The sequence below is a fragment of the Dendropsophus ebraccatus genome, chromosome 4 (assembly GCF_027789765.1).
Source record: "Dendropsophus ebraccatus isolate aDenEbr1 chromosome 4, aDenEbr1.pat, whole genome shotgun sequence".
NCBI lineage: Eukaryota > Metazoa > Chordata > Amphibia > Anura > Hylidae > Dendropsophus > Dendropsophus ebraccatus.
This window is the reverse complement of record NC_091457.1, coordinates 64,728,796-64,755,385: the sequence shown is the minus strand read 5'-3', so window position 1 is coordinate 64,755,385 and position 26,590 is coordinate 64,728,796. Positions and strand designations below refer to the sequence as shown.

The 26,590-nt window shown below is 42.7% G+C and overlaps 1 protein-coding gene across 2 annotated transcripts in view; it reads left to right on the top strand.

Annotated features, from left to right (window-relative positions):
• The window catches only part of LPCAT2 (lysophosphatidylcholine acyltransferase 2), a 46,425-nt gene that overhangs the window by 16,104 nt on the left and 3,731 nt on the right, over positions 1-26,590 (top strand). For both annotated transcript variants that reach the window (XM_069968458.1, XM_069968459.1), the window contains 9 exons: positions 185-245; positions 2,353-2,411; positions 3,426-3,460; positions 6,672-6,726; positions 7,034-7,116; positions 12,846-12,971; positions 14,425-14,578; positions 15,467-15,565; positions 24,332-24,473. In XM_069968458.1, coding sequence (XP_069824559.1) covers positions 185-245; positions 2,353-2,411; positions 3,426-3,460; positions 6,672-6,726; positions 7,034-7,116; positions 12,846-12,971; positions 14,425-14,578; positions 15,467-15,565; positions 24,332-24,473 — 814 coding nt within the window. The remainder of the gene's footprint in view (positions 1-184; positions 246-2,352; positions 2,412-3,425; positions 3,461-6,671; positions 6,727-7,033; positions 7,117-12,845; positions 12,972-14,424; positions 14,579-15,466; positions 15,566-24,331; positions 24,474-26,590) is intronic.

Below are 26,590 nucleotides of genomic sequence, written 5' to 3'. Positions count from 1 at the left end.
CCAGGTCCCTTCCATGCTGCTAATGTGGACCCTCCTGTCTCCCTTCCTTCAACCACTGTGGACAAAATCTGTGGACTAAAGTTGTGAATTCCTTTAAATTTAAACCAAGACATGCTTCCATGCTTATCTATGAAGAATAACACTTAGTATAATATACTTATGTTTGCCAAAATGTCTTTTACAGGTTTTAATTTTCCCAGAAGGAACTTGTACAAATCGTTCTTGTTTGATTTCCTTTAAACCAGGTATGATAGTATATTTTATTACTGGCTACTTTTCTATAACTTTATGAATAAGCAGAAGCTGTTAGAAACTTACACCCAGCTATAATTTACTCTGAAATACTGAGAATGAGTTGAAGTGTCAAAGAGGTGTGTCTCCGCTGACAGTTGAAGTCACATATTTCTATACATCTTAGCGACATTTATCATTTTCACAATTCCTGACATTTACTGCTAACATTCCTTGGTGTATATAAATATCTGATCCACTGGCAGTTTAAAGTGACTCTGTACCCACTGCCCCCCCCCAACTACTTATACCTGTTTGTAGCTTATGTGAAGTCCTTTTTTTTGTTATGTTTGTCCACAGTGGTTGAGCTTTCGTTCGTTGAAAAACAAACTTTAGTTGAGTAGATGGTGTGTCTAAGAGGCGGGGCCGAGAACGTTCGTGCCCAGGTGAAGCGCCGCCTGTGTGGTCTTGGTCTGCCCTCACAGGACACGTTGTAATTGCGCCGTTGCTGTGACGTTGCGGGTCACGCTGCGTGTCGTCCACGCCCTGTGTTAGCAATGCGCTTGTGCCTGCCCTGCCTCCCATGTTTGTCTGAGCCGCCTCCCATTGTCCCTGTGCCGCCTCCCATGTCTGTCTGCGGCCACCACGCCCCCCGCTTACACTCTTTCCTTCTGCTTCCTGAGTTCTCTTCTCTTTTTGCCTTTGCGAACGTATCCCGCGCAGGTGCAGTGACATGACCGGTCTGCTCCAGCCAGTCTAAAGCGTCATTGCGCCTGCGCGGGATACGTTTGCTACGGCGCACGATGGCCAAAGCCAAGAAGAGAACTCAGGACACGGACGGAAAGAGTGTAAGCGGGAGGGGGGGGGGGCGTGGTGGCAGCAGACTGAGGGAGGCGACTGAGACAGACATGGGAGGCGGGGCAGGCACAAGCGCATCGCTAACACAAGACGACGTGCAGTGTGACCCGCAACATCACGGCAATGGCGCAATAACAACGTGTCCTGTGAGGGAGGACAGAGGGCGGAACGAGAGGAGGGGGAGACGCAGACCAAGACCACATAGGTGGCGCTTCACCTGGGCACGAATGCTCTCGGCCCCGCCTCTTCAACACACCATCTTCTCAACTAAAGTTTGTGTTTCAGCGTTCAACCAGCGTGGACAAACATAACAGAAGAATGGACTTCACATAATCTACAAACAGGTCTAAGTAGTTGGGGGTGGGGGGGAACAGTGGGTACAGAGTAGCTTTAACATTGTGAGTTATAAATGATCTGTTAATTTTTTTAAATTTTTTTTTGAAAAATTACTTGTTTCATGTATGAAGCAGATATCCTAAACAACTTGAGTCTGAGTTGAATGAGTTCTAGTTGAAGTCCACTTACGTGTATGTAAACTTATGACTTGATCCGTATATCATAGCGTTCCTATGTACCTAATGTACCTATTAATCTGACAATGTGTGATTTACTTTTTATAATTTAAAGGGGTTGTCCAGTCATAACTAGGGATGATCGGGGTGAATGGGAAGCCGATGGTTCGAGTTCGAACGAACTTGAGAAATCCCGATGTTCGATCATCTCTAGTCATAACTAATAAACATGCTGCTGGGGATGCAACAAACATAAAAAGCATGTATCTCTACGCTGTCTATGCCAAGCGGTCATTCCCTCTCTGCACGGCAGAGCGGAAGCTATAAAGAAGTGGATAGCAGAAGACCCCAAGAGACCTGGAGACCTGCAGTGGCAGTGAAGCAGAACAAATGTTTGTAATGTTTCCCTCAGCTCCAGCAGCATGTTTATTTATCAGCTATTTCCTTATGGAAAAGTTCGGATTAAGGGTAACATGGCAGTACTTTTAGAATTTATTCCCCTCCCCTTGTAAATGTTTGTAAATGTTCAGAAATACTACATACTTCCCTTTCCTTCAGTGCATAGTATAGTATTAGGCACATACACCATATCCATGTTACAATAAACTATGCAGATTAATAATTATACAATATTCTTGCTACTCTGTGAAACAACCTTGGAGAGGACAATCATTACCATGTTAGTGCCATAAGGTTATGTAAAGACATGTTGCAAATTTCCCTTTTTTTCACATAACATTTCTATTTTAAGGTGCATTTCTACCCCTGGTGCCTGTTCAGCCCATTATTCTTCGGTACCCCAACCGTCTGGTAAGAAGGGAAGGGCTTTAACTGAAAGGCTATGTTCATGAAGATTATCTCATTAAACTGAGACATATAATCCATTTTATGAACCAATTTATAATATAAATGTAAAATAGTATTAGTCTGGGCTTCAGCAGTAGTATGCAGACTTCTGTACAATAAGTTAGAATGAGTTATTCAAAATGTGGAGCACCTCCCCTATCCTTAAAGATGCCGGTACTGCCTTAGGCTATGTTCACACAAAGTATCTTTTCATAAAAGTACGGCCGTTGTTGAAATTGGCAACAGCCGTACTTTTTGCGAAAAGATAAGTTGCCTATTCCTCTATGGGATCCAGGCCAGAGCATATACACATAGTATACGCTCTGGCCGGAATCTGTCGCGGTGCCGCAAACAACTGACATGTCAATTTTCTGCGGCCACTATTCATTGAATAGCGGGTGCAGAAACCCTGTCAGTGCACACTGTCAAGGGAGCGGATCCGGCCGTTCGCTCCATAGCGTGCAGTGGAGTGTTCTGATGCGGGCGCGCAAGGATGCACCAGCATCAGAACTCTGCGGCTTGAAAGATCATCTGGCCGGTACTGCAGTACTGGCCGGGATGATCTTTTCAGAGACCGTCCGTTCTGTGATCCAGCCAGGTCACAGAACGGCCGGTTTCTTACCCCGTGGGAATATAGCCTTAGGCTGCTTTCACACAGCAGTATTTCGGTCAGTATTTAGCATTTGGTCCTTTTTTTTTTTAAATAATGGAAGTCAATGGAAAAAACGGATCAAAATGGATGCACACAAATGCATCTGTTTTTCATCCGTTTTTTTTGTAAAAAACAGATTGCAAAAACATAGTGTGAACCCAGCCTAAGCAGACTTGTTTTGTCATGTTATTTGTTTTTGTCATGTGTCATAATGATGTTGAAAATTTACAGATTTGCTTTAAACTGCTGATGATCTATAATGATCTTTAATTCTGGATAATTATTATGCATTAAACTATGTTCAAATTTTTTTTTTTTCCCCATAGGATACAGTTACCTGGACATGGCAGGGATACACTGTGTAAGTTTCAAATTGTAAAAGGAGATAGATGCTGATCTCTGTAATGTACAGTATAGGTCTATATGAATTCAAGTAGGATTTGTGAATGAAAAACAAAAACAAAAAAAAAAGTTTTACACAATATTCATTGAATAGCGTCCGCAGAAAACTGACATTTAAGTTTCTCGCGGCACCGCTAGGGATCCCTAACAGAGTGTATACCATGTGTATACACTCTGTCTGGGATTCCCTCAGCCTGGAGCACAACGTAAGTACAGCAGAAATCACGGCCATTGTAACAATGGCTGTGATTATCGCGAAACTTACGTTGTGTGAACATAGCCTTACTGAATGTAAATCTGCCTGGGACAACCATATATCTATCCTAAGATAATAAGAAGGGAAATACTAAAAGGGAGACTAGATGGACCCAGTGGTCTTCTTCTGCCGACAATCTTCTATTTTTCTACACTGTAGTGCAGTAACATGACGTGACAACTGCTTGTTGTAAGTTCTTTGTTGCTGTTTTCAGTTACCACACATCTTTTTATTAAAAACATTTGTAAGAGAAAAATCAAAGTATACAAAGGAAACATATATCAAAGCTTCTCAGTATATCAGCAACTGACAAGGATTGATGCTTCACCCAATTCTTTATTGATGATGTCATCGTAATTATATGGTATTAGTCATTACTAGGGAAGATCTGAACTGTGCTTCATTTCTCACCACTCCTTTGGGGTTGTGGCTGCTTTCCAGCTTTAAATCCCTATCTGTTTTCCCTTATGCAGGTATGACAGATTTCTAATAAAGAACCCCTTTTCAGAGTTCCCAAGCTCTGTTTACCTGATCTGTATTAAACTACTGTAGATAATAGGTTTTCAACCAGTAATACAAGTCTCAGGGAGTAGTGGTGGAACTTGAAGCGTCACGGCCCGGTGCAATGTAACAAAGTAATGGTGTCTTTAAAGTAGCAAAGGACAACTTCTACCTATTTACCCTCTAAATCTATACTTCTGTTAGATGGTAGAGCAATTGTGCCTAGTGGCCAATCGTCCGCATGTTGTGCTTTAGGGTGGTATTACACGAAGCGATTTTTTTCAATTAACGATTAACGATAAACGATCTCCAACGATCGCAATAGCGGTTGCCTAATAATCGTTCGTTTTACTACACGGAAAGATTATCGGTTATATTGGAGCAACAAAATTCAAGAACACTCCCCTTTCAATTTGCGAATGAACAGGGAACGGCTAACGACATCTTATTCAAACGAACGATGTGTAAAAGACAAACGATAAAAATAGATCCAAAACCTATTAAACGACCAACGACCAATCGTTCGTCGTTTAATCGTGGCCTACTATTACACTTAAAGATAATCGTTCAAATACGACCGATTGAACGATTATTCGAACGATAATCGCTTCGTGTAATACCACCCTTACATAGGTGCATTGCATTGTGATCTTAGCCTTTAGGGTGCTTTAGGGTGGTATTACACGAAGCGATTATCGTTCGAATAATCGTTCAATCGGTCGTATTTGAACGATTATCTTTAAGTGTAATAGTAGACAACGATTAAACGACGAACGATTGGTCGCTGGTCGTTTAATAGGTTTTGAATCTATTTTTATCGTTTGTCTTTTACACATCGTTCGCACATCGTTCGTTTGAATAAGATGTCGTTAGCCGTTCCCTGTTCATTCGCAAATTGAAAGGGGAGTGTTCTTGAATTTTGTTGCTCCAATATAACCGATAATCTTTCCGTGTAGTAAAACGAACGATTATTAGGCAACCGCTATTGCGATCGTTGGAGATCGTTTATCGTTAATCGTTAATTGAAAAAAATCGCTTTGTGTAATACCACCCTTAGGGTGGTATTACACGAAGCGATTATCGTTCGAATAATCGTTCAATCGGTCGTATTTGAACGATTATCTTTAAGTGTAATAGTAGACAACGATTAAACGACGAACGATTGGTCGTTGGTCGTTTAATAGGTTTTGAATCTATTTTTATCGTTTGTCTTTTACACATCGTTCGCACATCGTTCGTTTGAATAAGATGTCGTTAGCCGTTCCCTGTTCATTCGCAAATTGAAAGGGGAGTGTTCTTGAATTTTGTTGCTCCAATATAACCGATAATCTTTCCGTGTAGTAAAACGAACGATTATTAGGCAACCGCTATTGCGATCGTTGGAGATCGTTTATCGTTAATCGTTAATTGAAAAAAATCGCTTCGTGTAATACCACCCTTAGAGTAATTTGTCTTAAAGTCTTTGGTGGGTCCAAGGGCCATTCATCTTGTGCAGGTCTGGACATGGCAATACAGCTGCGCAGCACATAGTACTATATATAGAGGTTTATTATACTTATTATAGATTAGGGGTGTTAAACTCCAGCTCTTGCAAAACTACAAATCCCATCATGCCTGGGCAGCCAAAGCTTTAGCTTTGGCTACCCAGGCATGATTGGAATTGTAGTTTGACAAGTGTGATATAGATGGTTCTCATTACACTGTATGAGATCAGGTCAGTGGGACTACTTAGCACATAATATACATGAAACCTTAATATAGGACACGTCTGCAAGAACAAATGACTGTTAACATGGTAAGAGTAAGACTCAAATGGGGGAGCATTTGCTTAAATATGTATATGTGATATGTGGTGTTAAAGGGGTTATCCAGCAAAAATATTTTTCTTTTAAATCAACTGCTGTCAGAAAGTTATATAGATTTGTAATTTGCTTCTATTAAAAAATCTCAAGTCTTCCCATACTTATTAGCTGGTGTATGTCATGCAGGAAATGTTGTTTTATTTTCAGTCTGACACAGTGCTCTCTGCCATCTCTGGCCAGAGATGCAGAGAGCGCTGTGTCAGACTGAAAATAAATAGAAGGTGTCCGAAAAGTTGCATACTAAGTTGTAGCCTACAGTGTACCGAAGGTTCAGATCTTAAAGAATAGGATATTTAAAACATATTTTTGTTTGCAAATTATGTCTTGGTAAATTGACTGGTTTGACCTGAACTTCTATTGCTGACCAGTAGATGAAAGCACGCAGTGTTTTACACGCCAGAGTGGCTTTTAACTCTGCCTCACAAAGGGGGATCCTGGGAAGGGTGGGAGGTATGGACCCTATATGATGTACATATGGACATGGTCGTCCCAACTGGAAAATTTCTTCTTACACTAACAATAATTATGTTTTATTCTTTCATGATTTTTAGGGCAAAACTTCTACTTATGACTGTGTGTCAAGTCTGTACCAATGTAGAAGTAGAGGTAAGAAATGTCTAGTATTTTGTATGCACAGGGTATTTGTTATTAAATAGTTTTATTCAATACAGTAGGACAGGTTTATATAAAGACTGTCTAAAAAGAAAACTGCCTTTGTCTATTTGTCTTTGTCTATTGCAGCCAATCACCAATCTGCTTTTATTTCTTAAACTGCTATGATAAAAAAAAAAAAGCTGAGCTGTGATTGGTTGCTAGAGACAGTTTTTTCCCTTTAGACAGTTCCCATACATTTCCCTAACTTTTGTAGTAGAATTATTCCTGTTTGTTAATTCAACTTTATCTTTCCTTTAAGTTTCTGCCTGTTTATGTTCCTTCTGAGGATGAGAAGAAAGATTATTTTCTATATGCAAACAATGTTCGGAATTTCATGGCACAGTATGTATCTATATTTTTATTGCTTACTGACTAGAATTATTTAAAATATGTTCTTTTTGGTACCATAGGTCCCAGATTCTGGAATGGGTCTCTCGTCCTCTGTGGGCCTGGCCCCCGAACCAAACACTACCCTACTCTATGGGCCAGCCCACCCCTGGGAAAACAGAATATTAGAAATCTTTGCTAATTTTGTGAAAACTTAAAGTGTAACTGTCATTTCAGAGTCATTTTTCTGAAAACAATAAATATCTATAGTACAAGCGATTTTAAGAAACTATGTAATAGGTTTTATGTGCTAAAAGAGTTTCCTTCTGGACTGAAAAAGCAATCTCCCAGCCTCCCCCTTCACTGCAGAAGAAGCAGAATTTCTGTGTCCATTATGTGGCTATGGAGAGGGGAGGGGCTGTTAGGAGTGACTGAGCACGGAGCAGTCCTGCACAGCACAACACCCTGCAATCTTCTCTCAGTAAGTTCATAGATAAGCACTGACCTTTCTGACCCCTGAATCCTGCGGTTTAGGTGCCCAGAGAGTCTACAAACAGCTGACCTTCATGTCACCTCTTCCTGCTCCCTCATCTCCCTCGGCCCCTCTCCCCTCCATAAGGATAGAATGGAGAGAGTAGAGCCCGTCTTTACTGGCTCCTCTGTAATGAAGACGTGTTTGCCTGATAATGCACAGATAAGAAGTCAGGGGGGGAGGTTGGGAGATTGCTTCTTGAGTACAGAAGGAGGCTTTTTTGGCTAATAAAACCTATTACAGAGTTTCTTAAAATCGCTTATACTACTGATTTCTGCAAGAAAAAAAAAATGACAGTTACGATTTAAATATTGCATTGACAAGTATTCAGAGCCTTTACTCAGTGCTTAGTTAAATCTCCTTTGGCAGGGATTACAGTCTTCTGTCTCCTTGGGTATCATGCCGCCAGGTTTTACACCTAAATCTATGGTTTTCCTGCTATTATTTTCTGTACATCCTTTCAAGTTTTCTCAGGTTGTATGGGGACCGTCAGTGGACAGCCATTTTCAGATCTCCAGGGATGTGTGATTGGGTTCAAGTCTGGCTGGCCCACTCAAGGAAGTTCACAGAATTGTCCCCAAAACACTCCTTTGTTCTCTTGGCTGTGGGCGTAGGGTCAGTGTATTGTTAAAAGTTGTACCTTTGGGGCAGTCTGAGGCAGTGGCGTCGCTAGGCATAATCATTCGGGGCCTAAGCCCCGAATGATTATGCCTAGCCCCGAAAGTTTTTTTGACGCCAGCGCCGAATTAGCACGAGCAGCAGCCGTGACCTCTGACGTCTGGCCTGACCCGCACCTCGGATTGGCCGCGCTGGTACCGCTGAGACGTAGCTTTAGTGAGGTCACTCGTCACTTGTGCATCATTGGATGCGTGTGCCGCGGCCGTCCACAGCGGCGCCACGCTCCTGTCCAGCCTCTCTTCTGCCCCCGACAGTCACCCGGCAAGCTCCTGCCCAGCCTCTCTCCTGCCACTGACAGTTACTGCAAGTTGGTGAGTATTGTAACCGGGGTGTGCGGCCAGGTGGTGTAGTACAGCGCAGGTTGAGGGGGTATGCAGAAGCTGTGCTGGGAGAAGTGCGGGAGCGGCAGTGAAGGGTCTGAAGGTGCACATGTCTGTGCACTGTGCCTCAGCTCCCCTGTATGCTGCAGCAGCCTGAGGCTGGTGGTGGTCGGGAAGGAGGAGGAAGCTGTGTGCTGCGGTGCAGAGACTGTAGCAGCTTCCTGTGGGCTCCAGTCACCTTGCAGTACATGCACTGCGGGCTCTGTGTGTGGGGGAGCTGAGGAGGTACAGCGGCTGCTGAAGCATCTGGCCGACAGGTGGCCGAATCTGGACTTGAGCGAGGAGGCCAGGGAGCACCACCACAGATGCAGGTAGTGGGGTTGGGGTTTAAGGGGGGGGGGAGTTGCTGAAATGCTGGGGGGCCACTGACCGAGGATTTACTTCCCCCTGGCTGGTCCCCGGGATATCAGACAAGCCCCGCCCCCTGATGACAAGTCCCGCCCCCAGAATCGGCTTGTCACACAGTATACTGTATAAGTGAGGTCACCCAGCTATGCAGTATATACTGTATAAGTGAGGTCCCCCAGCTATGCAGTATATACTGTATAAGTGAGGTCACCCAGCTATGCAGTATATACTGTATAAGTGAGGTCCCCCAGCTATGCAGTATATACTGTATAAGTGAGGTCACTCAGCTATCCAGTATATACTGTATAAGTGAGGTCTCCCAGCTATCCAGTATATACTGTATAAGTGAGGTCCCCCAGCTATCCAGTATATACTGTATAAGTGAGGTCCCCCAGCTATCCAGTATATACTGTATAACTGAGGTCACCCAGCTATCCAGTATATACTGTATAAGTGAGGTCCCCCAGCTATCCAGTATATACTGTATAAGTGAGGTCCCCCAGCTATCCAGTATATACTGTATAAGTGATGTCACCCAGCTATCACCCAGCTATCCAGTATATACTGTATAAGTGAGGTCACCCAGCTATCCAGTATATACTGTATAAGTGAGGTCACCCAGCTATGCAGTATATACTGTATAAGTGAGGTCACCCAGCTATCCAGTATATACTGTATAACTGAGGTCACTCAGCTATCCAGTATATACTGTATAACTGAGGTCACCCAGCTATCCAGTATATACTGTATAAGTGAGGTCACCCAGCTATGCAGTATATACTGTATAACTGAGGTCACCCAGCTATCCAGTATATACTGTATAAGTGAGGTCACCCAGCTATCCAGTATATACTGTATAACTGAGGTCACTCAGCTATCCAGTATATACTGTATAACTGAGGTCTCCCAGCTATCCAGTATATACTGTATAACTGAGGTCACCCAGCTATCCAGTATATACTGTATAAGTGATGTCACCCAGCTATCCAGTATATACTGTATAAGTGAGGTCACCCAGCTATGCAGTATATACTGTATAACTGAGGTCACCCAGCTATGCAGTATATACTGTATAAGTGAGGTCCCCCAGCTATCCAGTATATACTGTATAAGTGAGGTCACCCAGCTATCCAGTATATACTGTATAAGTGAGGTCACCCAGCTATGCAGTATATACTGTATAAGTGAGGTCACCCAGGTATCCAGTATATAGTATAACTGAGGTCACTCAGCTATCCAGTATATACTGTATAAGTGAGGTCCCCCAGCTATCCAGTATATACTGTATAAGTGAGGTCCCCCAGCTATCCAGTATATACTGTATAAGTGAGGTCACCCAGCTATCCAGTATATACTGTATAAGTGAGGTCCCCCAGCTATCCAGTATATACTGTATAACTGAGATCACCCAGCTATCCAGTATATAGTATAACTGAGGTCACCCAGCTTTCCCAGTATCCTGTTATCAGTATGTTGGAGGTCACCCAGCTTTCCCAGTATCCTGTTATCAGTATGATGGAGGTCAACCAGCTTTCCTAGTATCCTGCTATCAGTATGGTGGAGGTCACCCAGCTTTCCCAGTATCCTGTTATCAGTATGATGGAGGTTACCCAGCTTTCCCAGTATCCTGTTATCAGTATGATGGAGGTCAACCAGCTTTCCTAGTATCCTGCTATCAGTATGGTGGAGGTCACACAGCTTTCCCAGTATCCTGTTATCAGTATGATGGAGGTTACCCAGCTTTCCAAGCATCTTATACTGAGCATGATATGGTCACCCAGCTTTCCCACCATCTTGTAGTCAGTATAAAGGTTTTTGCATTTTGTAGAATCTTATCTGGTAAAAGTTCCCTGAAGTAGAGAAGGTTGGGAAACACTGGTCTAGAGGATAGAAGTTAGGGCAGACCTTCCAGAGGCTGTGTGCACAGGGGGAGCTGTGAAGGAACTGCCTGTGTCTGCTTAGCTGCAGTTATTATGAGTGGTGGCAATAGCGGTCATTGGGGTTACTAGCTTGTGCACTGGGCTCCTTCGCTAACCTCTTATGACGGCACTCAGAGGGCTCGGGCCCCGAATGTTTTAGAACCCTAGCAACGCCCCTGGTCTGAGGTCCAGAGCACTCTTGATTAAGTTTTCATCTAAAAATGTCTCTGTACTTGAGGGCTTTCATGTGTCTTTTACTTAATAGAGGCTTCTTTCTGGCCACTCTGCCATAAAGCCGCATCATAGAGGGGCGGAGGTTTCCTCCCATTGGGGGTGGGCCGGCCCACCTCCAGTGCTTTAGCCCCAACTGTTGCTCGGTAATAGACCGGTGCCGTGCATAGGAAACAGGCTGTGGTTCAAAAAAAGAACCACGGCACCGGCTTCCCCGTGCCAACACTGTTCTATTCATATGCAACACTGAAAGCGATTATACCTGATGGTACATTCGCTTTAGGATCCTATTACACTAAGCGATTTTTAGCGATTAACGACTGAACGATCGCAAACGAGATTGTTTACCGTTAACCTGAAATCGTTCACCATATTGCACAGAACGATAATCTTTAGTTATGATCCTTACTATGATCGTTATTGCGATCGTTACTATGATTGTTTATTCCTTCTGATCCCAGAAAAACAATGAACAATGTGCAATTACACTGAACGATTAGTAAAAAAATGCGGAACTTGAGTGAACGAACGTGGAATTACAGCGAGCAATTAGCGAACGATTAACGATAATTTCAGGTTCAGATCTATATCAATGATCAACGACATACGAACGATTTTTCGTTCGTTGCCTGCAATTACACAGAAAAATTTAACGATTTTTCACAAGATAATCGTCCCGTGTAATAGGGCCCTAAGGCTCAAACTAGGTCAAGTCTAAACATTGGTGTCAGGCGGGGGAGGTAGGGACAAGACACGACAGTGAGCCCTGATACTAAGCCCACCCGCTGTCCCTACCTACTTGCCTCAAACGGCCCTAGGTGGCCATGGACAACCACAAAGGCGGTTCCTGCACTAGTATAGGTGCAAACATGGAATAAAACAGATGAACAAACAGAAAAGGAAAGTCGACAAGCCAAAGTCCAAACCAAACGGGCAACGTGATACAAAGTCAGATAACAAGTCAAAACGAGCAGAGGGATTAGGTACGGGAATCTCAGGAATAGACAGGGGGAGCTGGGATCAGGGTATGAACCTAAATAGCCAGCACTGAGAGACTGGCTCAGCTTTTTTTACGAGGATCAAGAGCCCAGTCCGGATCCCCAATGGATCGGCGCTCTGATCCTCCTGTTTCTAGACAGGCAGAGAAGAACATCAAACAGACTTGCACAGCTGCAGCAATCAAGGCTGGGAGAGTTCCGTGGTAACTCTTGCATTGCCGGAAGCTGAGAAGTAATTGGGTGTGTCACACAGAAGCAAAAACCAGGCCCAGTTCACACCAGACTACTGCACATTCCTGACAATTGGTTTCATAATATCTTTAAAAAGTTTGGAGCAGCTTTTATTTCTATAAAGAGCTTAATCATCATTGATCTAGCAGCCGTGGGAAAATTGGTGCTTACAACCACCACAAGGGAGGTCCTGTTGGAGGGTTTATACAGTTCCCCTTGAGCAATGCAGTAAAGTGCTTAGTCTCCAAGGAAAACGTGACATTGTATCTAAAGTATTGCAATGAAGATGCATTTTTTGGATGCAAAGTTTTTATTAATACCAGTACTTTTTTAAAATGGTTCTGTGACACCCTCTCTTTTGTCTACTCCAATGCTGTACACCATTCTAAAATCATTTTGCGATATATATACAATTTATGTCTTACAGATCTCTTGGAACTCCAGTCACTGATCATACCTATGAAGACTGCAGACTAATGTTAACAGCTCGAGATCTGACTTTACCTATGGAGGCCGGTCTTGTAGAGTTCACAAAAATCAGCAGGAAGTTAAAGTGAGACATTATTTGTTTCTACACAAAAGTTGAATTACTTAAAATGTAGGAAACAAAAAAAAATTGATGGTCTATTTAGATAACTAGATGCTACCTCTGACATAACTAGATAAGAAACAGGGACAGTATTGTGAGTGGCTGTTGTAGGGTAAACGAATGAAAACCCCTAGAAACTAATTTTCTGTATATATTAAAGGACAACTCCGGCAGCCCTCCCCCCCAATACCACCTTGTAATGTGTGTTAATCAGCTGTCCGAAGCCATTCTGCCTATTTCCAACCCCCCTCCTGGAAGTGAAAAAAGTTATACTCATTAACTGTCGACCACATCCTCTTCTCCCGGCGGCCCATTTGTGTCACTGTTATCACAAACAGGGGGCTGGCTTGATTTTCCTCCTCTTCAGTGTCTTCCTCTGTAATAAATGGGAGAGAAAAGGCTACTGGTGCACTTCTGCACAGGCAACCTTTTCATTGGCTGGAACACATCACATGGCTTCCATGTGCACCAGTAGCCTTTTCTCTCCAATTCATTACACTAGAACATGGAAGTGCGGAAGAACCAAAGACACAGACCAGAGCTGACGGGGACGGCGCCCGCCTGGGAATTTTGAACCATAATGCGTAAAGTACTCAGCACTGATAATTCACTACTCAGCAGACACAAGATCAGGCCAGGACTCTATGTTTCCATATTATGCTAGTTTGAAACTGGCCTGGGGCTTGCCTCTGACACAAATAGTGCACTGCGTTTTTTGGGACAAAAAAAAAATGCAGTTTTTCCTGCTTTTAGGCTTTTTTGTGGCAGTTTTCTTTTTGGCGTCTTCTCATTTTAGTGTAAATTAGTATAGGGTTGTTTTTAATTTTTTTTATTTCTGGCAATATCTGGCATTTACCCTGAGTCATGTAATTGTTTCATCATGTGATTACAGGATTTCTTTTTAAGAATTGGGGAAAAAACACCTAACAAGATAGATAGATATACACATGCCATTTTTGTTGTTTCTACCACCTATAGAAGTCTATAGGAGGAAAAGCCCCTCTTTTTCTTAAAAAATAAAATAAAATAAATCACTACAATTTTGCAGAGCTGCCAAAGGCCAGAAAAATAGTAAAATGCCCTGGAAAAACGCCAAACACAAAAACGCCACGCGAGTATTGCATTTCATATTTCTCTATTGACTCTCCACAAACATTCAGCTGCAGAGTTTTCAAGCTAAAAAAAAGGGCATGCATCATACTTGGAGTTTTTCTTGGTGTTTTTTTATGCCTATTGTGATTGCATCCTAAAGAATATTTAGCAAAAACTGGTGGCTAGATTCGTTATAAATATGGCACACAGACTTGCACTCTTTTAAGCCCCATATGTCAAGATTTTGACAGTTTATATAAATGTGCCCCCAATATATTTACCCTTGTTAATTACTGTTTCATTGTTTTAAATTCTTTGATTTCAGCCTGAAGTGGAATAATTTTCAGAAACAGCTGGAAGTGTATGCGTCTATTGCTGACTTGTCAAAAGGAGGAAGAATTGGCATTGAAGAATTTGCTAATCATCTTAAGCTACCAGTATCGGATCTACTCAAAGAACTGTTTGCATTGTTTGACAGGGTATGTAGTATACCATGTCACTAGGACTATTGATCATGGCCCGTAAAATAAATACTACCAACTGCTACTACCAACATTTGTGTCAGAAACTGCAGGACTGTCTAAGCCCTGCAGTTCCCAATCCCTGCTCTGATCAATTGCTGCTGTACAGTGCTATACAGAGCAATCACTACTGGCTATGGGAAGGCTGGTGCATACAGCGATGTTGGTGAAGTGTGTAAGGCAACCTCCCTCCGGATGTTGTATAAAATAATTTACAGTACACTGCCCTACAGGTGAATTACCTGCTTTGAGAGGCGGAGCAGAATCATGGGGCCAGCCATGGCGCATGCATCCAATCAAAGCGTGTGGGTGGGGTCGTGCGGGCCAGGCCATAGAGGTCTGCTGTAGGCTGTGGCTACTGTCATTGCGGCGCCGTGAATCCCCTGGCTCACTCGATTTGTCTATGAGCCAGATGCAGTCATCCAAAGGGCCACATCTGACTCGCGAGCCATAGGTTCCCGACCCCTGCTTTAGAGCCTGGGAGTGTAGTCTATAGAGATTATGATGTTCCTTTTGCCTGGTATTTGTTATAACTCTGATATCTGTAGTGTAACTTTAGTCATTCCTGCACCTGTGTGTCCATTGTATGACCTGCACAAATTTATATCCACTGGAAGTAAACAGTAAATGTTCTTACTTAATGACAGCCAATAGGGATTGTGAAAACTGTGATTTGATACAGGAACTTTTTTTCATTTTTATTTTTATTCTACAAAGAATAACATTTGCTGGAACTAGATTAACCCTTTGAACTGGCAAACATGACTGTCATGTATAGAAAATAATGGTAACAATTTTCAATTTATTAAGCTGTGTGTATTTTCTTCTCCTTTTTTTTTGTTATAGGACAGAGATGGTACCATAGACTTCAGAGAGTATGTTATTGGAATAGCAATCCTTTGCAATCCTGCCAATTCTGAGGATACAATCCAAATGGCATTTAAGGTAAGGAATTTTATCTTATACATTGTTGAAATGTATTGTTACCATTCTACTTCCAGAACCTGTTAACAATTAAATAACCCCTTCAGGGTTACGCTGGTTTGAGTCTATGTAAGTCCATGGAGCCTGACTGATTTCACTGACAGAGCAGGGAGCATGATCCTCTCCCGGCTCATTCTCACAGTTGGTATGGGTATGAACATTCAGACCAGGACTGATCAAAACGCTGACATTTTATGATGACAGTGACACTTCACGGACCAGAACTGACCGTTCTGACCTGCCTCACTTTCGGTGGTTATAGCTCTGGGATGCTTTAAAAGTGATTCTAAGGTGATTTTTTGTGACACATTTTGTAACAGGCCTCTCTCCCTGTCAATCATCCCTGCGAGCGCACTGACAGGCAGAGAGCAGTGACTAGACATGGGCGGGGAGCTGCCCAGATGACTACCTGCCTGCCTCTGCCTGCTGCACACCCAGATAATAAAACGTCTTCTTCTGCCGTACAAAGCTTCTGCTGCAGCCGCCATCGGTACATGCTGTGGGCTGCTCAGGAGCTGTATACTGTGCCCCAGAGAACCATATCAGCACAATTGGGTTGATTGGTTATCTTTAAGGTCAGTGGTAAATTTTGGCCAATATCCTTATGATTTTCTTGTAAAGGAAAAACAAACGCTCAGATTTATTTAAAATAAAATGAAAAAACTAGCATGATTAGTCCATGACAGTGATCATCAGCTGATCATGTTGTTTGGTCAAGATCTAAAATCATCGACCGCCAACCACATATTGCTACGTGTAATAGTGATGTACGGCCAATGGCTGATGAATATGAAAAATAAATAAAAAGTTCATAATTGCCTCTCCATGCTCTCGGGGTCTCTTCCTGGCTTCTCCCCACTCCCTGCAGCTGCCAGTACAACCTCAGAGCCAGTCTCTGAAGTAACAGGCTGCTCAGCCAATCACTGGCCGGGCAGGATCGCCACAGCTAGTGATTGGCTCAGTGGCCTGTAACTTCAGAGACCGGCTCTGAAGTTTCACCAGAGGCTGCGGATCGCTAACGATCTCCGTGCTGTGTAAAAAACAAGCCGTGTAATAGGCTCAGTAAATGAGCCCCGATCTAGCAGATCAGCACTCGTTTACTATTGGCCATCTAGCACGGCTCTTAGAGTGAATACTGACTTGAAAGGAAAGCTTCCTTGAAAAGTCATCTGAGAGTGCTACTTTGCATATTATTTCTTCATTGAAATATTTGTAAAGCTTTTGAGAATTCTTTGCATTCTTGGCCTGAAGCTCATGCAGCCTTTCACGAGAAGACATAAAAATGTGATTTTCTGGGATATATGTTCTGATAAAATGTTACAGGCAGTTGATACAGTTTATGACAATGTGGGTTTCTTCTCACAGACAGGCATGCCAGTCTTTATGGTTACAGTCATTTTGAACGTGTGCCACACATTATACCGTTGTTCTATCTCATGCTGTGTAGTCTAGGGTGCTGTTTTTCTAGTGTGACATTCTGCATTTTATGCTACTTGTCTAAACATTTGTAAACAATAAAATTGCATTTACTAATTTACTATATTCTGGATGTCATAAATTATTATTTAGTAGTAAGTTGCATAATATTGTATTCATGAGACAGTCATATAGAGTTGGGTTTATTCAGATTTGCTGCCATTGAGAGAAGGTGCAGCATTTGTGTCTCTATAATCGGATATAAATTAAGATCAGTGAATTTCAAGGCTTTAATTTATTCCTACAAAAGTACCCAAGTTTTTTTTTGTTTTTTATTTTACCAAATCACCTTGCTTTAATCCATCGGAGTTTTGTTTTATTAAGAGGAATGTAGCTCTTCATTAGTAGAGGATTCAGCCACGTTTTCCATATAATATCCCTAATGATAACCTGAAGGTTTTGGTGACCTTTGCTTCTAATGCACTATTGTGTTAATACCTGTTTCCTTAATCTGGACCTTTCATCTGTTGTCTGGGCAACCTTCATACATTGCTTTAGGCCTTCAGGCAGGTAGACATTTCAAACACTGTCTACACTTTACCTCAGTTATAATGTGTAGGTTTTTTTTTGCAGGTAATGTTCCTTTTCTTTACTGCACTATTACCAATTACAACTGAAATTCAGGAGGTATGAAAAAGGAATAAATTCCATAGTGCAAAAAAACAAACAAACAAAAAATAAATCGTGGAGAGCAGGGCGGACAACCATAGATAAAACAGCAGGGCTTCCAGTTTTGGCATGCAACTTATTGCTTGGCTTGCCTTACGCAGTAGGGCTTTGTTCACACACTGTCCAAAAAAGGAAAAAAGCGTCCTCTTTTGGTGTTTTAAAAGACGTCTGTTATTGCATCATTTTAATTGGCTTGACTAAAATGCATTGAAGTCTTCGGAATAATGGACGTCTTTTTCACACATTGTATTGAATACGTCCGCCTCAAAAGACGTCAGTCATTCAATACAATGTGTGAAAAAGACATCCTTTATTCCCTAGACTTCAATGCATTTTAGTCAAGCATATTAAAATGATGCAATAACGGAGGTCTTTTTCCTTTTCAGGACGTTGTGTGAACATAGCCCAATCCTTTTGTAGGAGTCTGGTTATTTCCATGAAATCAAGACCTAGCAATAGAGCACTGAAGGGGGGCGGGGGGTGTGTGTGGGGATACTGTAGATCGTTGCCCAGAATGGGGCATCTATGGCATATCCACAGGAAAACAGTGAATCTAGCAGGGCTGCACCATTAAAGGGAACCTGTCACCGGGGACGTGGGCACAGAGCCCGCCCGACCCCCGGTGCAGCCCCCGGACACTTACCCTTTCCGACGAGTCCCGTTCCTGGAGTCGGTCCCGGGACGAAAATATCAGCGCTCGAAGCCGTGCGCGCACGCCGCTGAGAAGAGCTCCAGGAATGCGACTTGTCGGAAAGGGTAAGTATCCGGGGGCTGCACCAGGGGGTCCGGCGGGCTCTGTGCCCGCGTCCCCAGTGACAGGTTGCCTTTAAAGGGACTGTACCATCAGGCCTGGGCTAAAGCACTGGAGCGGGCTGACCCACTCCTAATGGGAGGACACCCCCGTTTCTCTATGATACAGCTCAATTCATTCTAATGGAGCAGTGTCATAGAGGGCAGAGGTTTCCTCTCACTGGGGGTGGGTCAGCCCGCTCCAGTGCTTCAGCCCAGGCCTGATGGTACAGTCCCTTTAAAGTCAATGGGAGCTTTACAAATTGTATAACTCACTAGATTCAGCAGTTTTAACAGTAATAATATTTATTCATATATTGCCAGTATATTCCACAGCACTTTCCAATTTTGAGGATATATAGACAAAATCAGAAATACACATTTAGGCCCTGTCCTCACACAGTATTTTTTCTAAGTATTTTGGTCAGTATTTTGCAACCAAAACCAGGATTGGATTAAAAATACAGAAAAACTTTGTTCACACATTGTTGAAATTTTGTGAATAGCCATCATCATTAACCATCAAAGAGAAAGGGGCCCGCTCATAAGAACATACAATCTACAAGAGAGTTTACAATGATTGTAAACCTAGTGTCCTGAAAAATACAATATGTGAGTTTTAAAACACTGTGAAAGGTTTAAAACATGAAAAACACCCATATTTTTAGAGCTTCATTTGTTTTCATTTTCAGTTGCATATACTGAAGTTGCATATATAGTCTACTAGGGCAACTAACAAAAAAAAGAATATATGCATAATAAAAAATCCTCTCAATAAAAATTCAAAGCACCCCTCTTCATTATTTTTTTTTAATACAAATATGTACACTAAAAAGTAAACAGTAAGATTCTATTGCCCATAGAAGCCAATCACAACTCAACTTTCATTTTACCACAGCAATATGAAAAATAAAAGCTGAACTCGCTTATTTGCTATGTGGCTTGATCTATTCCTCTGCTCTCTGGCATACTTACAAAATGGGAAGGGGAGATGCCAGTGGAATGCATAGGGGCCGGGTGAGCAAGGGTGTTTTTTTTTTTGGAAGGTGATGCCTGCATGTGGAGGAAGGCTAACTACTGGGGGGAAGGCTAACTACTGGAGGAGATTGCTTACATGAGGAATACTACCTACCAACCAGGTGGTTTGCCTATAGGGGATACTATATGGGGGATACTGAGTTGTACAACTAAGAGATAGAAACTGCAAATATTGTACTGCTGTGTTTCTTGGTACAAAAGCCATGCCAGTCTCTATGTGTCCCTATGAGATTACTATGGTATTTGTACTCCAGGAAAGAGTCAAGCAGAAACAAAGGATAACATGAATAGAGATGATCGAACAGCGGAAAATCTTAGATTCTATAGAACTCGAACCTTGTCAAAACCTTCCGCATTTGATTCCCGATGCCTTCCCGGTCTGTGGGGAAGGAGGAGACAGCGTGGGTACCGCCTGGAATTCCGGGATTCAGCCTAGGTAATAGGCTGTATTCCAGAATTCCAGGCGGTACCCGAGCTGTCCCTTCCCGACAGACCGGGAAGGCATCGGGAATCAAATGTGGAAGGTTCGCCATTTTCCACTGTTCGATCATCTCTAAACATGAAGACATGATTTTCTTGTGTGCTCCCAAATGGAGCTTTTAATTATCGACATGAAATAAAGATACAAGGTTTCAACCTTTTTTTGGAGTGCTTGATCAACACCTTTTTTCTACTCATTTTTGTCTGAACCATGGGTTGCTGTATAAATCTGGGGTCTGTATTATGTGGGGACCTTATACTGCTGTTTGAATCTGGGGTCTGTATTATGTGGGGACCTTATACTGCTGTTTGAATCTGGGGTCTGTATTATGCGGGGGCCTTATACTGCTGTTTGAATCTGGGGTCTGTATTATGCGGGGGCCTTATACTGCTGTATGAGTCTGGGGTCTGTATTATGCGGGGGCCTTATACTGCTGTATGAATCTGGGGTCTGTATTATGCGGGGGCCTTATACTGCTGTATGAATCTGGGGTCTGTATTATGCCGGGGCCTTATACTGCTGTATGAGTCTGGGGTCTGTATTATGCGGGGGCCTTATACTGCTGTATGAATCTGGGGTCTGTATTATGCCGGGGCCTTATACTGCTGTATGAGTCTGGGGTCTGTATTATGCGGGGGCCTTATACTGCTGTATGAGTCTGGGGTCTGTATTATGTGGTACCCTTATACTGCTGTATGAATCTGGGGTCTGTATTATGTGGTACCCTTATACTGCTGTATGAGTCTGGGGTCTGTATTATGTAGGGGCCTTATACTGCTGTATGAGTCTGGGGTCTGTATTATGCGGGGGCCTTATACTGCTGTATGAGTCTGGGGTCTGTATTATGTGGGGGCCTTATACTGCTGTATGAGTCTGGGGTCTGTATTATGTGGTACCCTTATACTGCTGTATGAGTCTGGGGTCTGTATTATGTGGTACCCTTATACTGCTGTATGAGTCTGGGGTCTGTATTATGTGGTACCCTTATACTGCTGTATGAGTCTGGGGTCTGTATTATGCGGGGGCCTTATACTGCTGTATGAGTCTGGGGTCTGTATTATGCCGGGGTCTTATACTGCTGTATGAATCTGGGTCTGTATTATGCCGAGGCCTTATACTGCTGTATGAGTCTGGGGTCTGTATTATGTGGTACCCTTATACTGCTGTATGAGTCTGGGGTCTGTATTATGTGGTACCCTTATACTGCTGTATGAGTCTGGGGTCTGTATTATGTGGTACCCTTATACTGCTGTATGAATCTGGGGTCTGTATTATGCCGGGGCCTTATACTGCTGTATGAATCTGGGTCTGTATTATGCCGGGGCCTTATACTGCTGTATGAGTCTGGGGTCTGTATTATGCGGGACCTTATACTGCTGTATGAGTCTGGGGTCTGTATTATGTGGTACCCTTATACTGTTGTATGAGTCTGGGGTCTGTATTATGTGGTACCCTTATACTGCTGTATGAGTCTGGGGTCTGTATTATGTGGTACCCTTATACTGCTGTATGAGTCTGGGGTCTGTATTATGCCGGGGCCTTATACTGCTGTATGAATCTGGGTCTGTATTATGCCGGGGCCTTATACTGCTGTATGAGTCTGGGGTCTGTATTATGCGGGACCTTATACTGCTGTATGAGTCTGGGGTCTGTATTATGTGGTACCCTTATACTGCTGTATGAATCTGGGGTCTGTATTATGTGGGGGCCTTATACTGCTGTATGAGTCTGGGGTCTGTATTATGCGGGGGCCTTATACTGCTGTATGAATCTGGGGTCTGTATTATGCGGGGGCCTTATACTGCTGTATGAATCTGGGGTCTGTATTATGCGGGGGCCTTATACTGCTGTATGAGTCTGGGGTCTGTATTATGTGGGGGCCTTATACTGCTGTATGAGTCTGGGGTCTGTATTATGTGGTACCCTTATACTGCTGTATGAATCTGGGGTCTGTATTATGTGGTACCCTTATACTGCTGTATGAGTCTGGGGTCTGTATTATGCGGGGGCCTTATACTGCTGTATGAATCTGGGGTCTGTATTATGCGGGGGCCTTATACTGCTGTATGAGTCTGGGGTCTGTATTATGTGGGGGCCTTATACTGCTGTATGAGTCTGGGGTCTGTATTATGCGGGGGCCTTATACTGCTGTATGAGTCTGGGATCTGTATTATGCGGGGTACCTGGAGAAAAAAATTCCAAATGTTGGTAATAATACACATAGCTATTCCTTCCTGACCTGGTGCGGTCAGTAGTATCCAGTGCCTGCAAGTGCTGGAGTAATAAAAGTCACATGAATCTTCCTGTCTGCTCCATTCACGTCTTTTCACTAGACTCCATTGACATTTAATATTAGGAACCAGAGCAGCCCAGGGGGTAGGTTTCTGGCTGCCGATTACCCCCGAGTGCATTGGGGTAGGTAGTAATCTTGTCATGTCATGTCATTTGTTACTATGGTAACAAGTGTAATTGTCCTAACAACTATTAGCTACTAACATGGTTATTGTCCAAATAAAATGTCAGCGCTGAATTAACCATTCAGACCTGGATATTCACATTCATTTTTATATCAGCCAAAATTGATTTTATGTTGACCAATTCTGGTCACAGAGTGTATAATTGTTAATTTTACTTGCAGGTGAAATTTCTGTTTCTTGAAGACCCTTCAGAACCTTTATTCTGGGCTAGCATGGCCACATAGGGGTACAATAATGTATACATCTAGTTTTGGCATCCTAGCCCATAGAGGGGTTTATTGACCTAAAACTATGTGTTTAGAGAAGAGTGATATTCTTTTTGTTAACACTAGGTGGCGCCTGACCATATTTGTACTCTGCCTGAACATGTCTGAATTTCTCTGCTATCAGCTTCAGCAGCTACTGTATGTCAGTGAATGCACAGCAGGGTTGACCCCATCCTTAAAATGGGTCATTTATAACACCAGTATTTTCTAATGTGGCAGAGTGGTCTTTAGGTTCCCTCAAAACCCTTGTGCTGCTGCCTGTGCACCCACTATAGATACATTCTGCTATTGTTTTTTTACGAGTAGACCTAAGTAGAAACAAGTCAATAAATATGGCATGTTCTAACATAATAGATGGTCCCACAACAAAGGATAATGATAAACACAAATATATATATAAAATCCCAATAGTATACCAAAAAATCCCCACAAAAATCCCAAAAAGCATGATTCCAGTCGTTTTTTTTTATTTTATAAAAACATTAAAAAAAAAAGTTTAGTTTTATTTTACTATGTTCTTAGAGGAATACCATTTTAATTCTTTCATGAACTCACCTGGCCGGACACAGTCCCCCTAGTGTTCCTTCAATCTCCCAGCTCCCCAGTGCATGAGTGATGTCACTTGTAGACCAGGGAGCTGATAGAACGAATGCCCCTGTGTCTCAGAAAAAGTTTCAGTCCTACGTGCAGAAGGTTTTAGCTTTCTTCTTATTAACCCTTTTAATCCCTTCCAGCTCCATGTAAATTCATGTCATGGGGACTTTGCAGCTCCTGCAAACCGACATTCATGTATTCTATTCTGATGCTGCAGTGCCCATTCCATTACTTGTATGTGCCATGTGTTTTATATACCAGCTGGAATGTAGATATATTTTTTATAGTAATGCTGCTTTTACACAGAACGATAATTGGCTGATCGTACGAATAACGATTTCGGAGTAACGATTTTTTTTCATAACAATCAGCGTTTAGACGGTACGATACATCGTACGGAAAAATCGTTTTGCGATCGTTATGAGATCGCGCGCCCGCAGCCCGGCCCGCCCGCAGCCCGGCCCGCAGCTTGCAGCCCGGCCCGCTCGCAACCTGGCGCCCCGCTCGCAGCCCGGCCCTCTGCTCGCAGCCCGGTCCCCCGCTCATCCGCAGCCCGGCCCTGATCGCCACCCCCGCCGCCGCTGTAATCACCACCCCCGCAGCCCGCGGAGCGGATGGCGATGGGCTGTGAGCGGGGGGTCGGGCGGCGGGCAGGCGGCCGGACTATCGCGCGACGACTGTTTACACGGAACGAACTGCAAATTTTTTGCGAACGACAAACGACAATTTGATAACATGTTGAAAGATCAAAATGAACGATTTCTCGTTCGTCGTTTGATCGTTCGCTGCGTTTACACGTACGATTATAGTTCGAATTCGATCGTTATCGCGCAAATTCGCACGATAATCGTTACGTGTAAACGCAGCATTACTGTAATCAATTGCCTGCCATTATTATATAATAAAATATAACTAAAACATTTTACTTTTACTCTAGTTATTTGATATTGATGGAGATGGCAGCATCACAGAGAAGGAATTCAGTTCCCTGTTACGATCTGCATTGGGTGTCCCAGATCTTGATGTTTCCAAACTTTTCCAAGATATGGATGCTGATGAATCAGGAAAGCTCTCTTATGGTAAGAAGGCCCAGAGATACATATAGTATGCATGCTACTACTGTTATATTTTACAGAGTTATATTGTATATCCACATGACTTCTAGAAATAGGATAGACCCTGACCCCCAAGCAGAATGACTCAGACTACAGAATGGAAGACACTGAAATAAAAACACTGTGAGTCATCAGGATTCAGACAAAGAGGACGTTTCTTCAGAGTGTTTGCTTAAAGGGGTTATCCAGCGAAAATATGTTTCTTTTAAATCAACTGGTTTCAGAAAGTTATATAGATTTGTAATTCACTTCTATTTAAAAATCTCAAGTCTTCCCATACTTATCAGCTGCTATATGTCCTGCAGGAAATGTTGTTTTCAGTCTGACACAGTGCTCTCTGCTGACACCTGTCTGAGACAGGAAATGTCCAGAGCAGCAGCAAATCCCCATAGAAAACCTCTCCTGCTCTGGACAGTTCCTCTCTAGGACAGAGGTGGCAACAGAGAGCACTGTGTCAGACTGAAAACACCATTTCCTGCTAGACATACAGCAGCTGATACATACTGGAAGACTTAAGATTTTTAAATAGAAGTAAATTACAAATCTATATAACTTTCTGAAACCAGCTGATTTGAAAGAAAAGGACTTTTGCTGGAGTACCCCTTTAAAGATTGCTCTTTGATTGGATTTGGTCTAGATACCAAATTTGCAATGAAAGATTATGCATCGACTGTTTTCCAATTGCTGTTCAGTTATATTATACTGAATTTCAAAAAACCCAAACGAACACTATTATCAGTCAATGTGATTGATTGGCATTTGCATAGAAATCTGCTGCGTAATATCTGCGGTATATACAGTATGCCCCATGTGAAAGCATCCATAAATATTTTGCTTTATATGTCCTTTGATTTTTGCTGTCCTCAAACTGGTATGTAAAACATTTTTATTTGGGATGACAGCTTTTAAGTCCATCAGGAAAGCAGCAGGTGGAACATCCTGGGATGCCAGGCTATCAGGCCCAGTACAGTTTAAAGAGGAGTTCTTATCTCACCTCACTTCTACAGTTCATGAAGTTAAACATTTTTTTTTTGCAAATACATTCATTTAGCAAACTTGTCTCCTTCTCCTTTTATACCTGTTCGTTCCCTATCATTCATGGAGCCTCGGTTATGAGTCTTAAAACACGGGATAGCCAGATATCTCTAGCCTGTTGCCATGGGGCACCTCCATGATGGGGAGAGCACCACACCACCCTGATAAATAGCCCCTTAAGTCCCACTTGGTTGCGAGTATTGGAACATAAATAGGGAAACAACAGGGTGGCCCCTTTTTGTCTAACTCAAGGTGCCAGTATTGCGACATGACAAGGGCTTGCCAAGGCAGGCCTCCATCCACAGACAGCCGTTTCGGGGTATTTGCCCCTCGTCAGTGTGGAGCAGGATTCTGGCTAGTTGGGGCAATGAGAAATCAACCAACAAAACACAATAATCACTGAAGTCAAGGAGATCAGTAAAAAATTCCAATGAAGTACTCAATCAAGAGTCTCCACTGATGCCCCCAAAAATTTAAATATGCAAAACAAGAGTTCGTGGAGCCTCGGTTGTGAGTCTCAAAACACGGGATAGCCAGATATTGTATAATTTGACAGTTTATTGTCTAGATAACTGGCTACCACTAAAAGCTCTAAAAGCTCTGGCAATTCACAAGAAATCTGCAGATTTCTACAGTATACAGAACAGATTTCATGGTTTGGATTTTATGCTTTGTTCAACTGTTTGTATTGGTTTACTCAACATAAACTGCAGCATATACAGAAAAAAAAATCTATCTATTTTCAGAAAGCCTTTTAGAAAACCTTTCATAGATAATTTTATAATTTTTTGATGACAGATTTTCTTTAACGCAAGGGCTACACTCAGACCTGTATTTGGAGTCCATGCTGCTCTAGGCACCAGGGTTGGCCTTAGGGTGGCTGGCGCCCTGTGTGAAACCATCTTCTGGCACCCCCCCAACTATGTATATATATATATTGACATAAAGGGCAGAGCTGTCCCTGCGGTTGTGCTGTTTCAGTAACAAAGTAGCTGTTCTTTTCCAATTTTAGACAACCCTATTAAAAGGGTTATCCAGGATTTAAA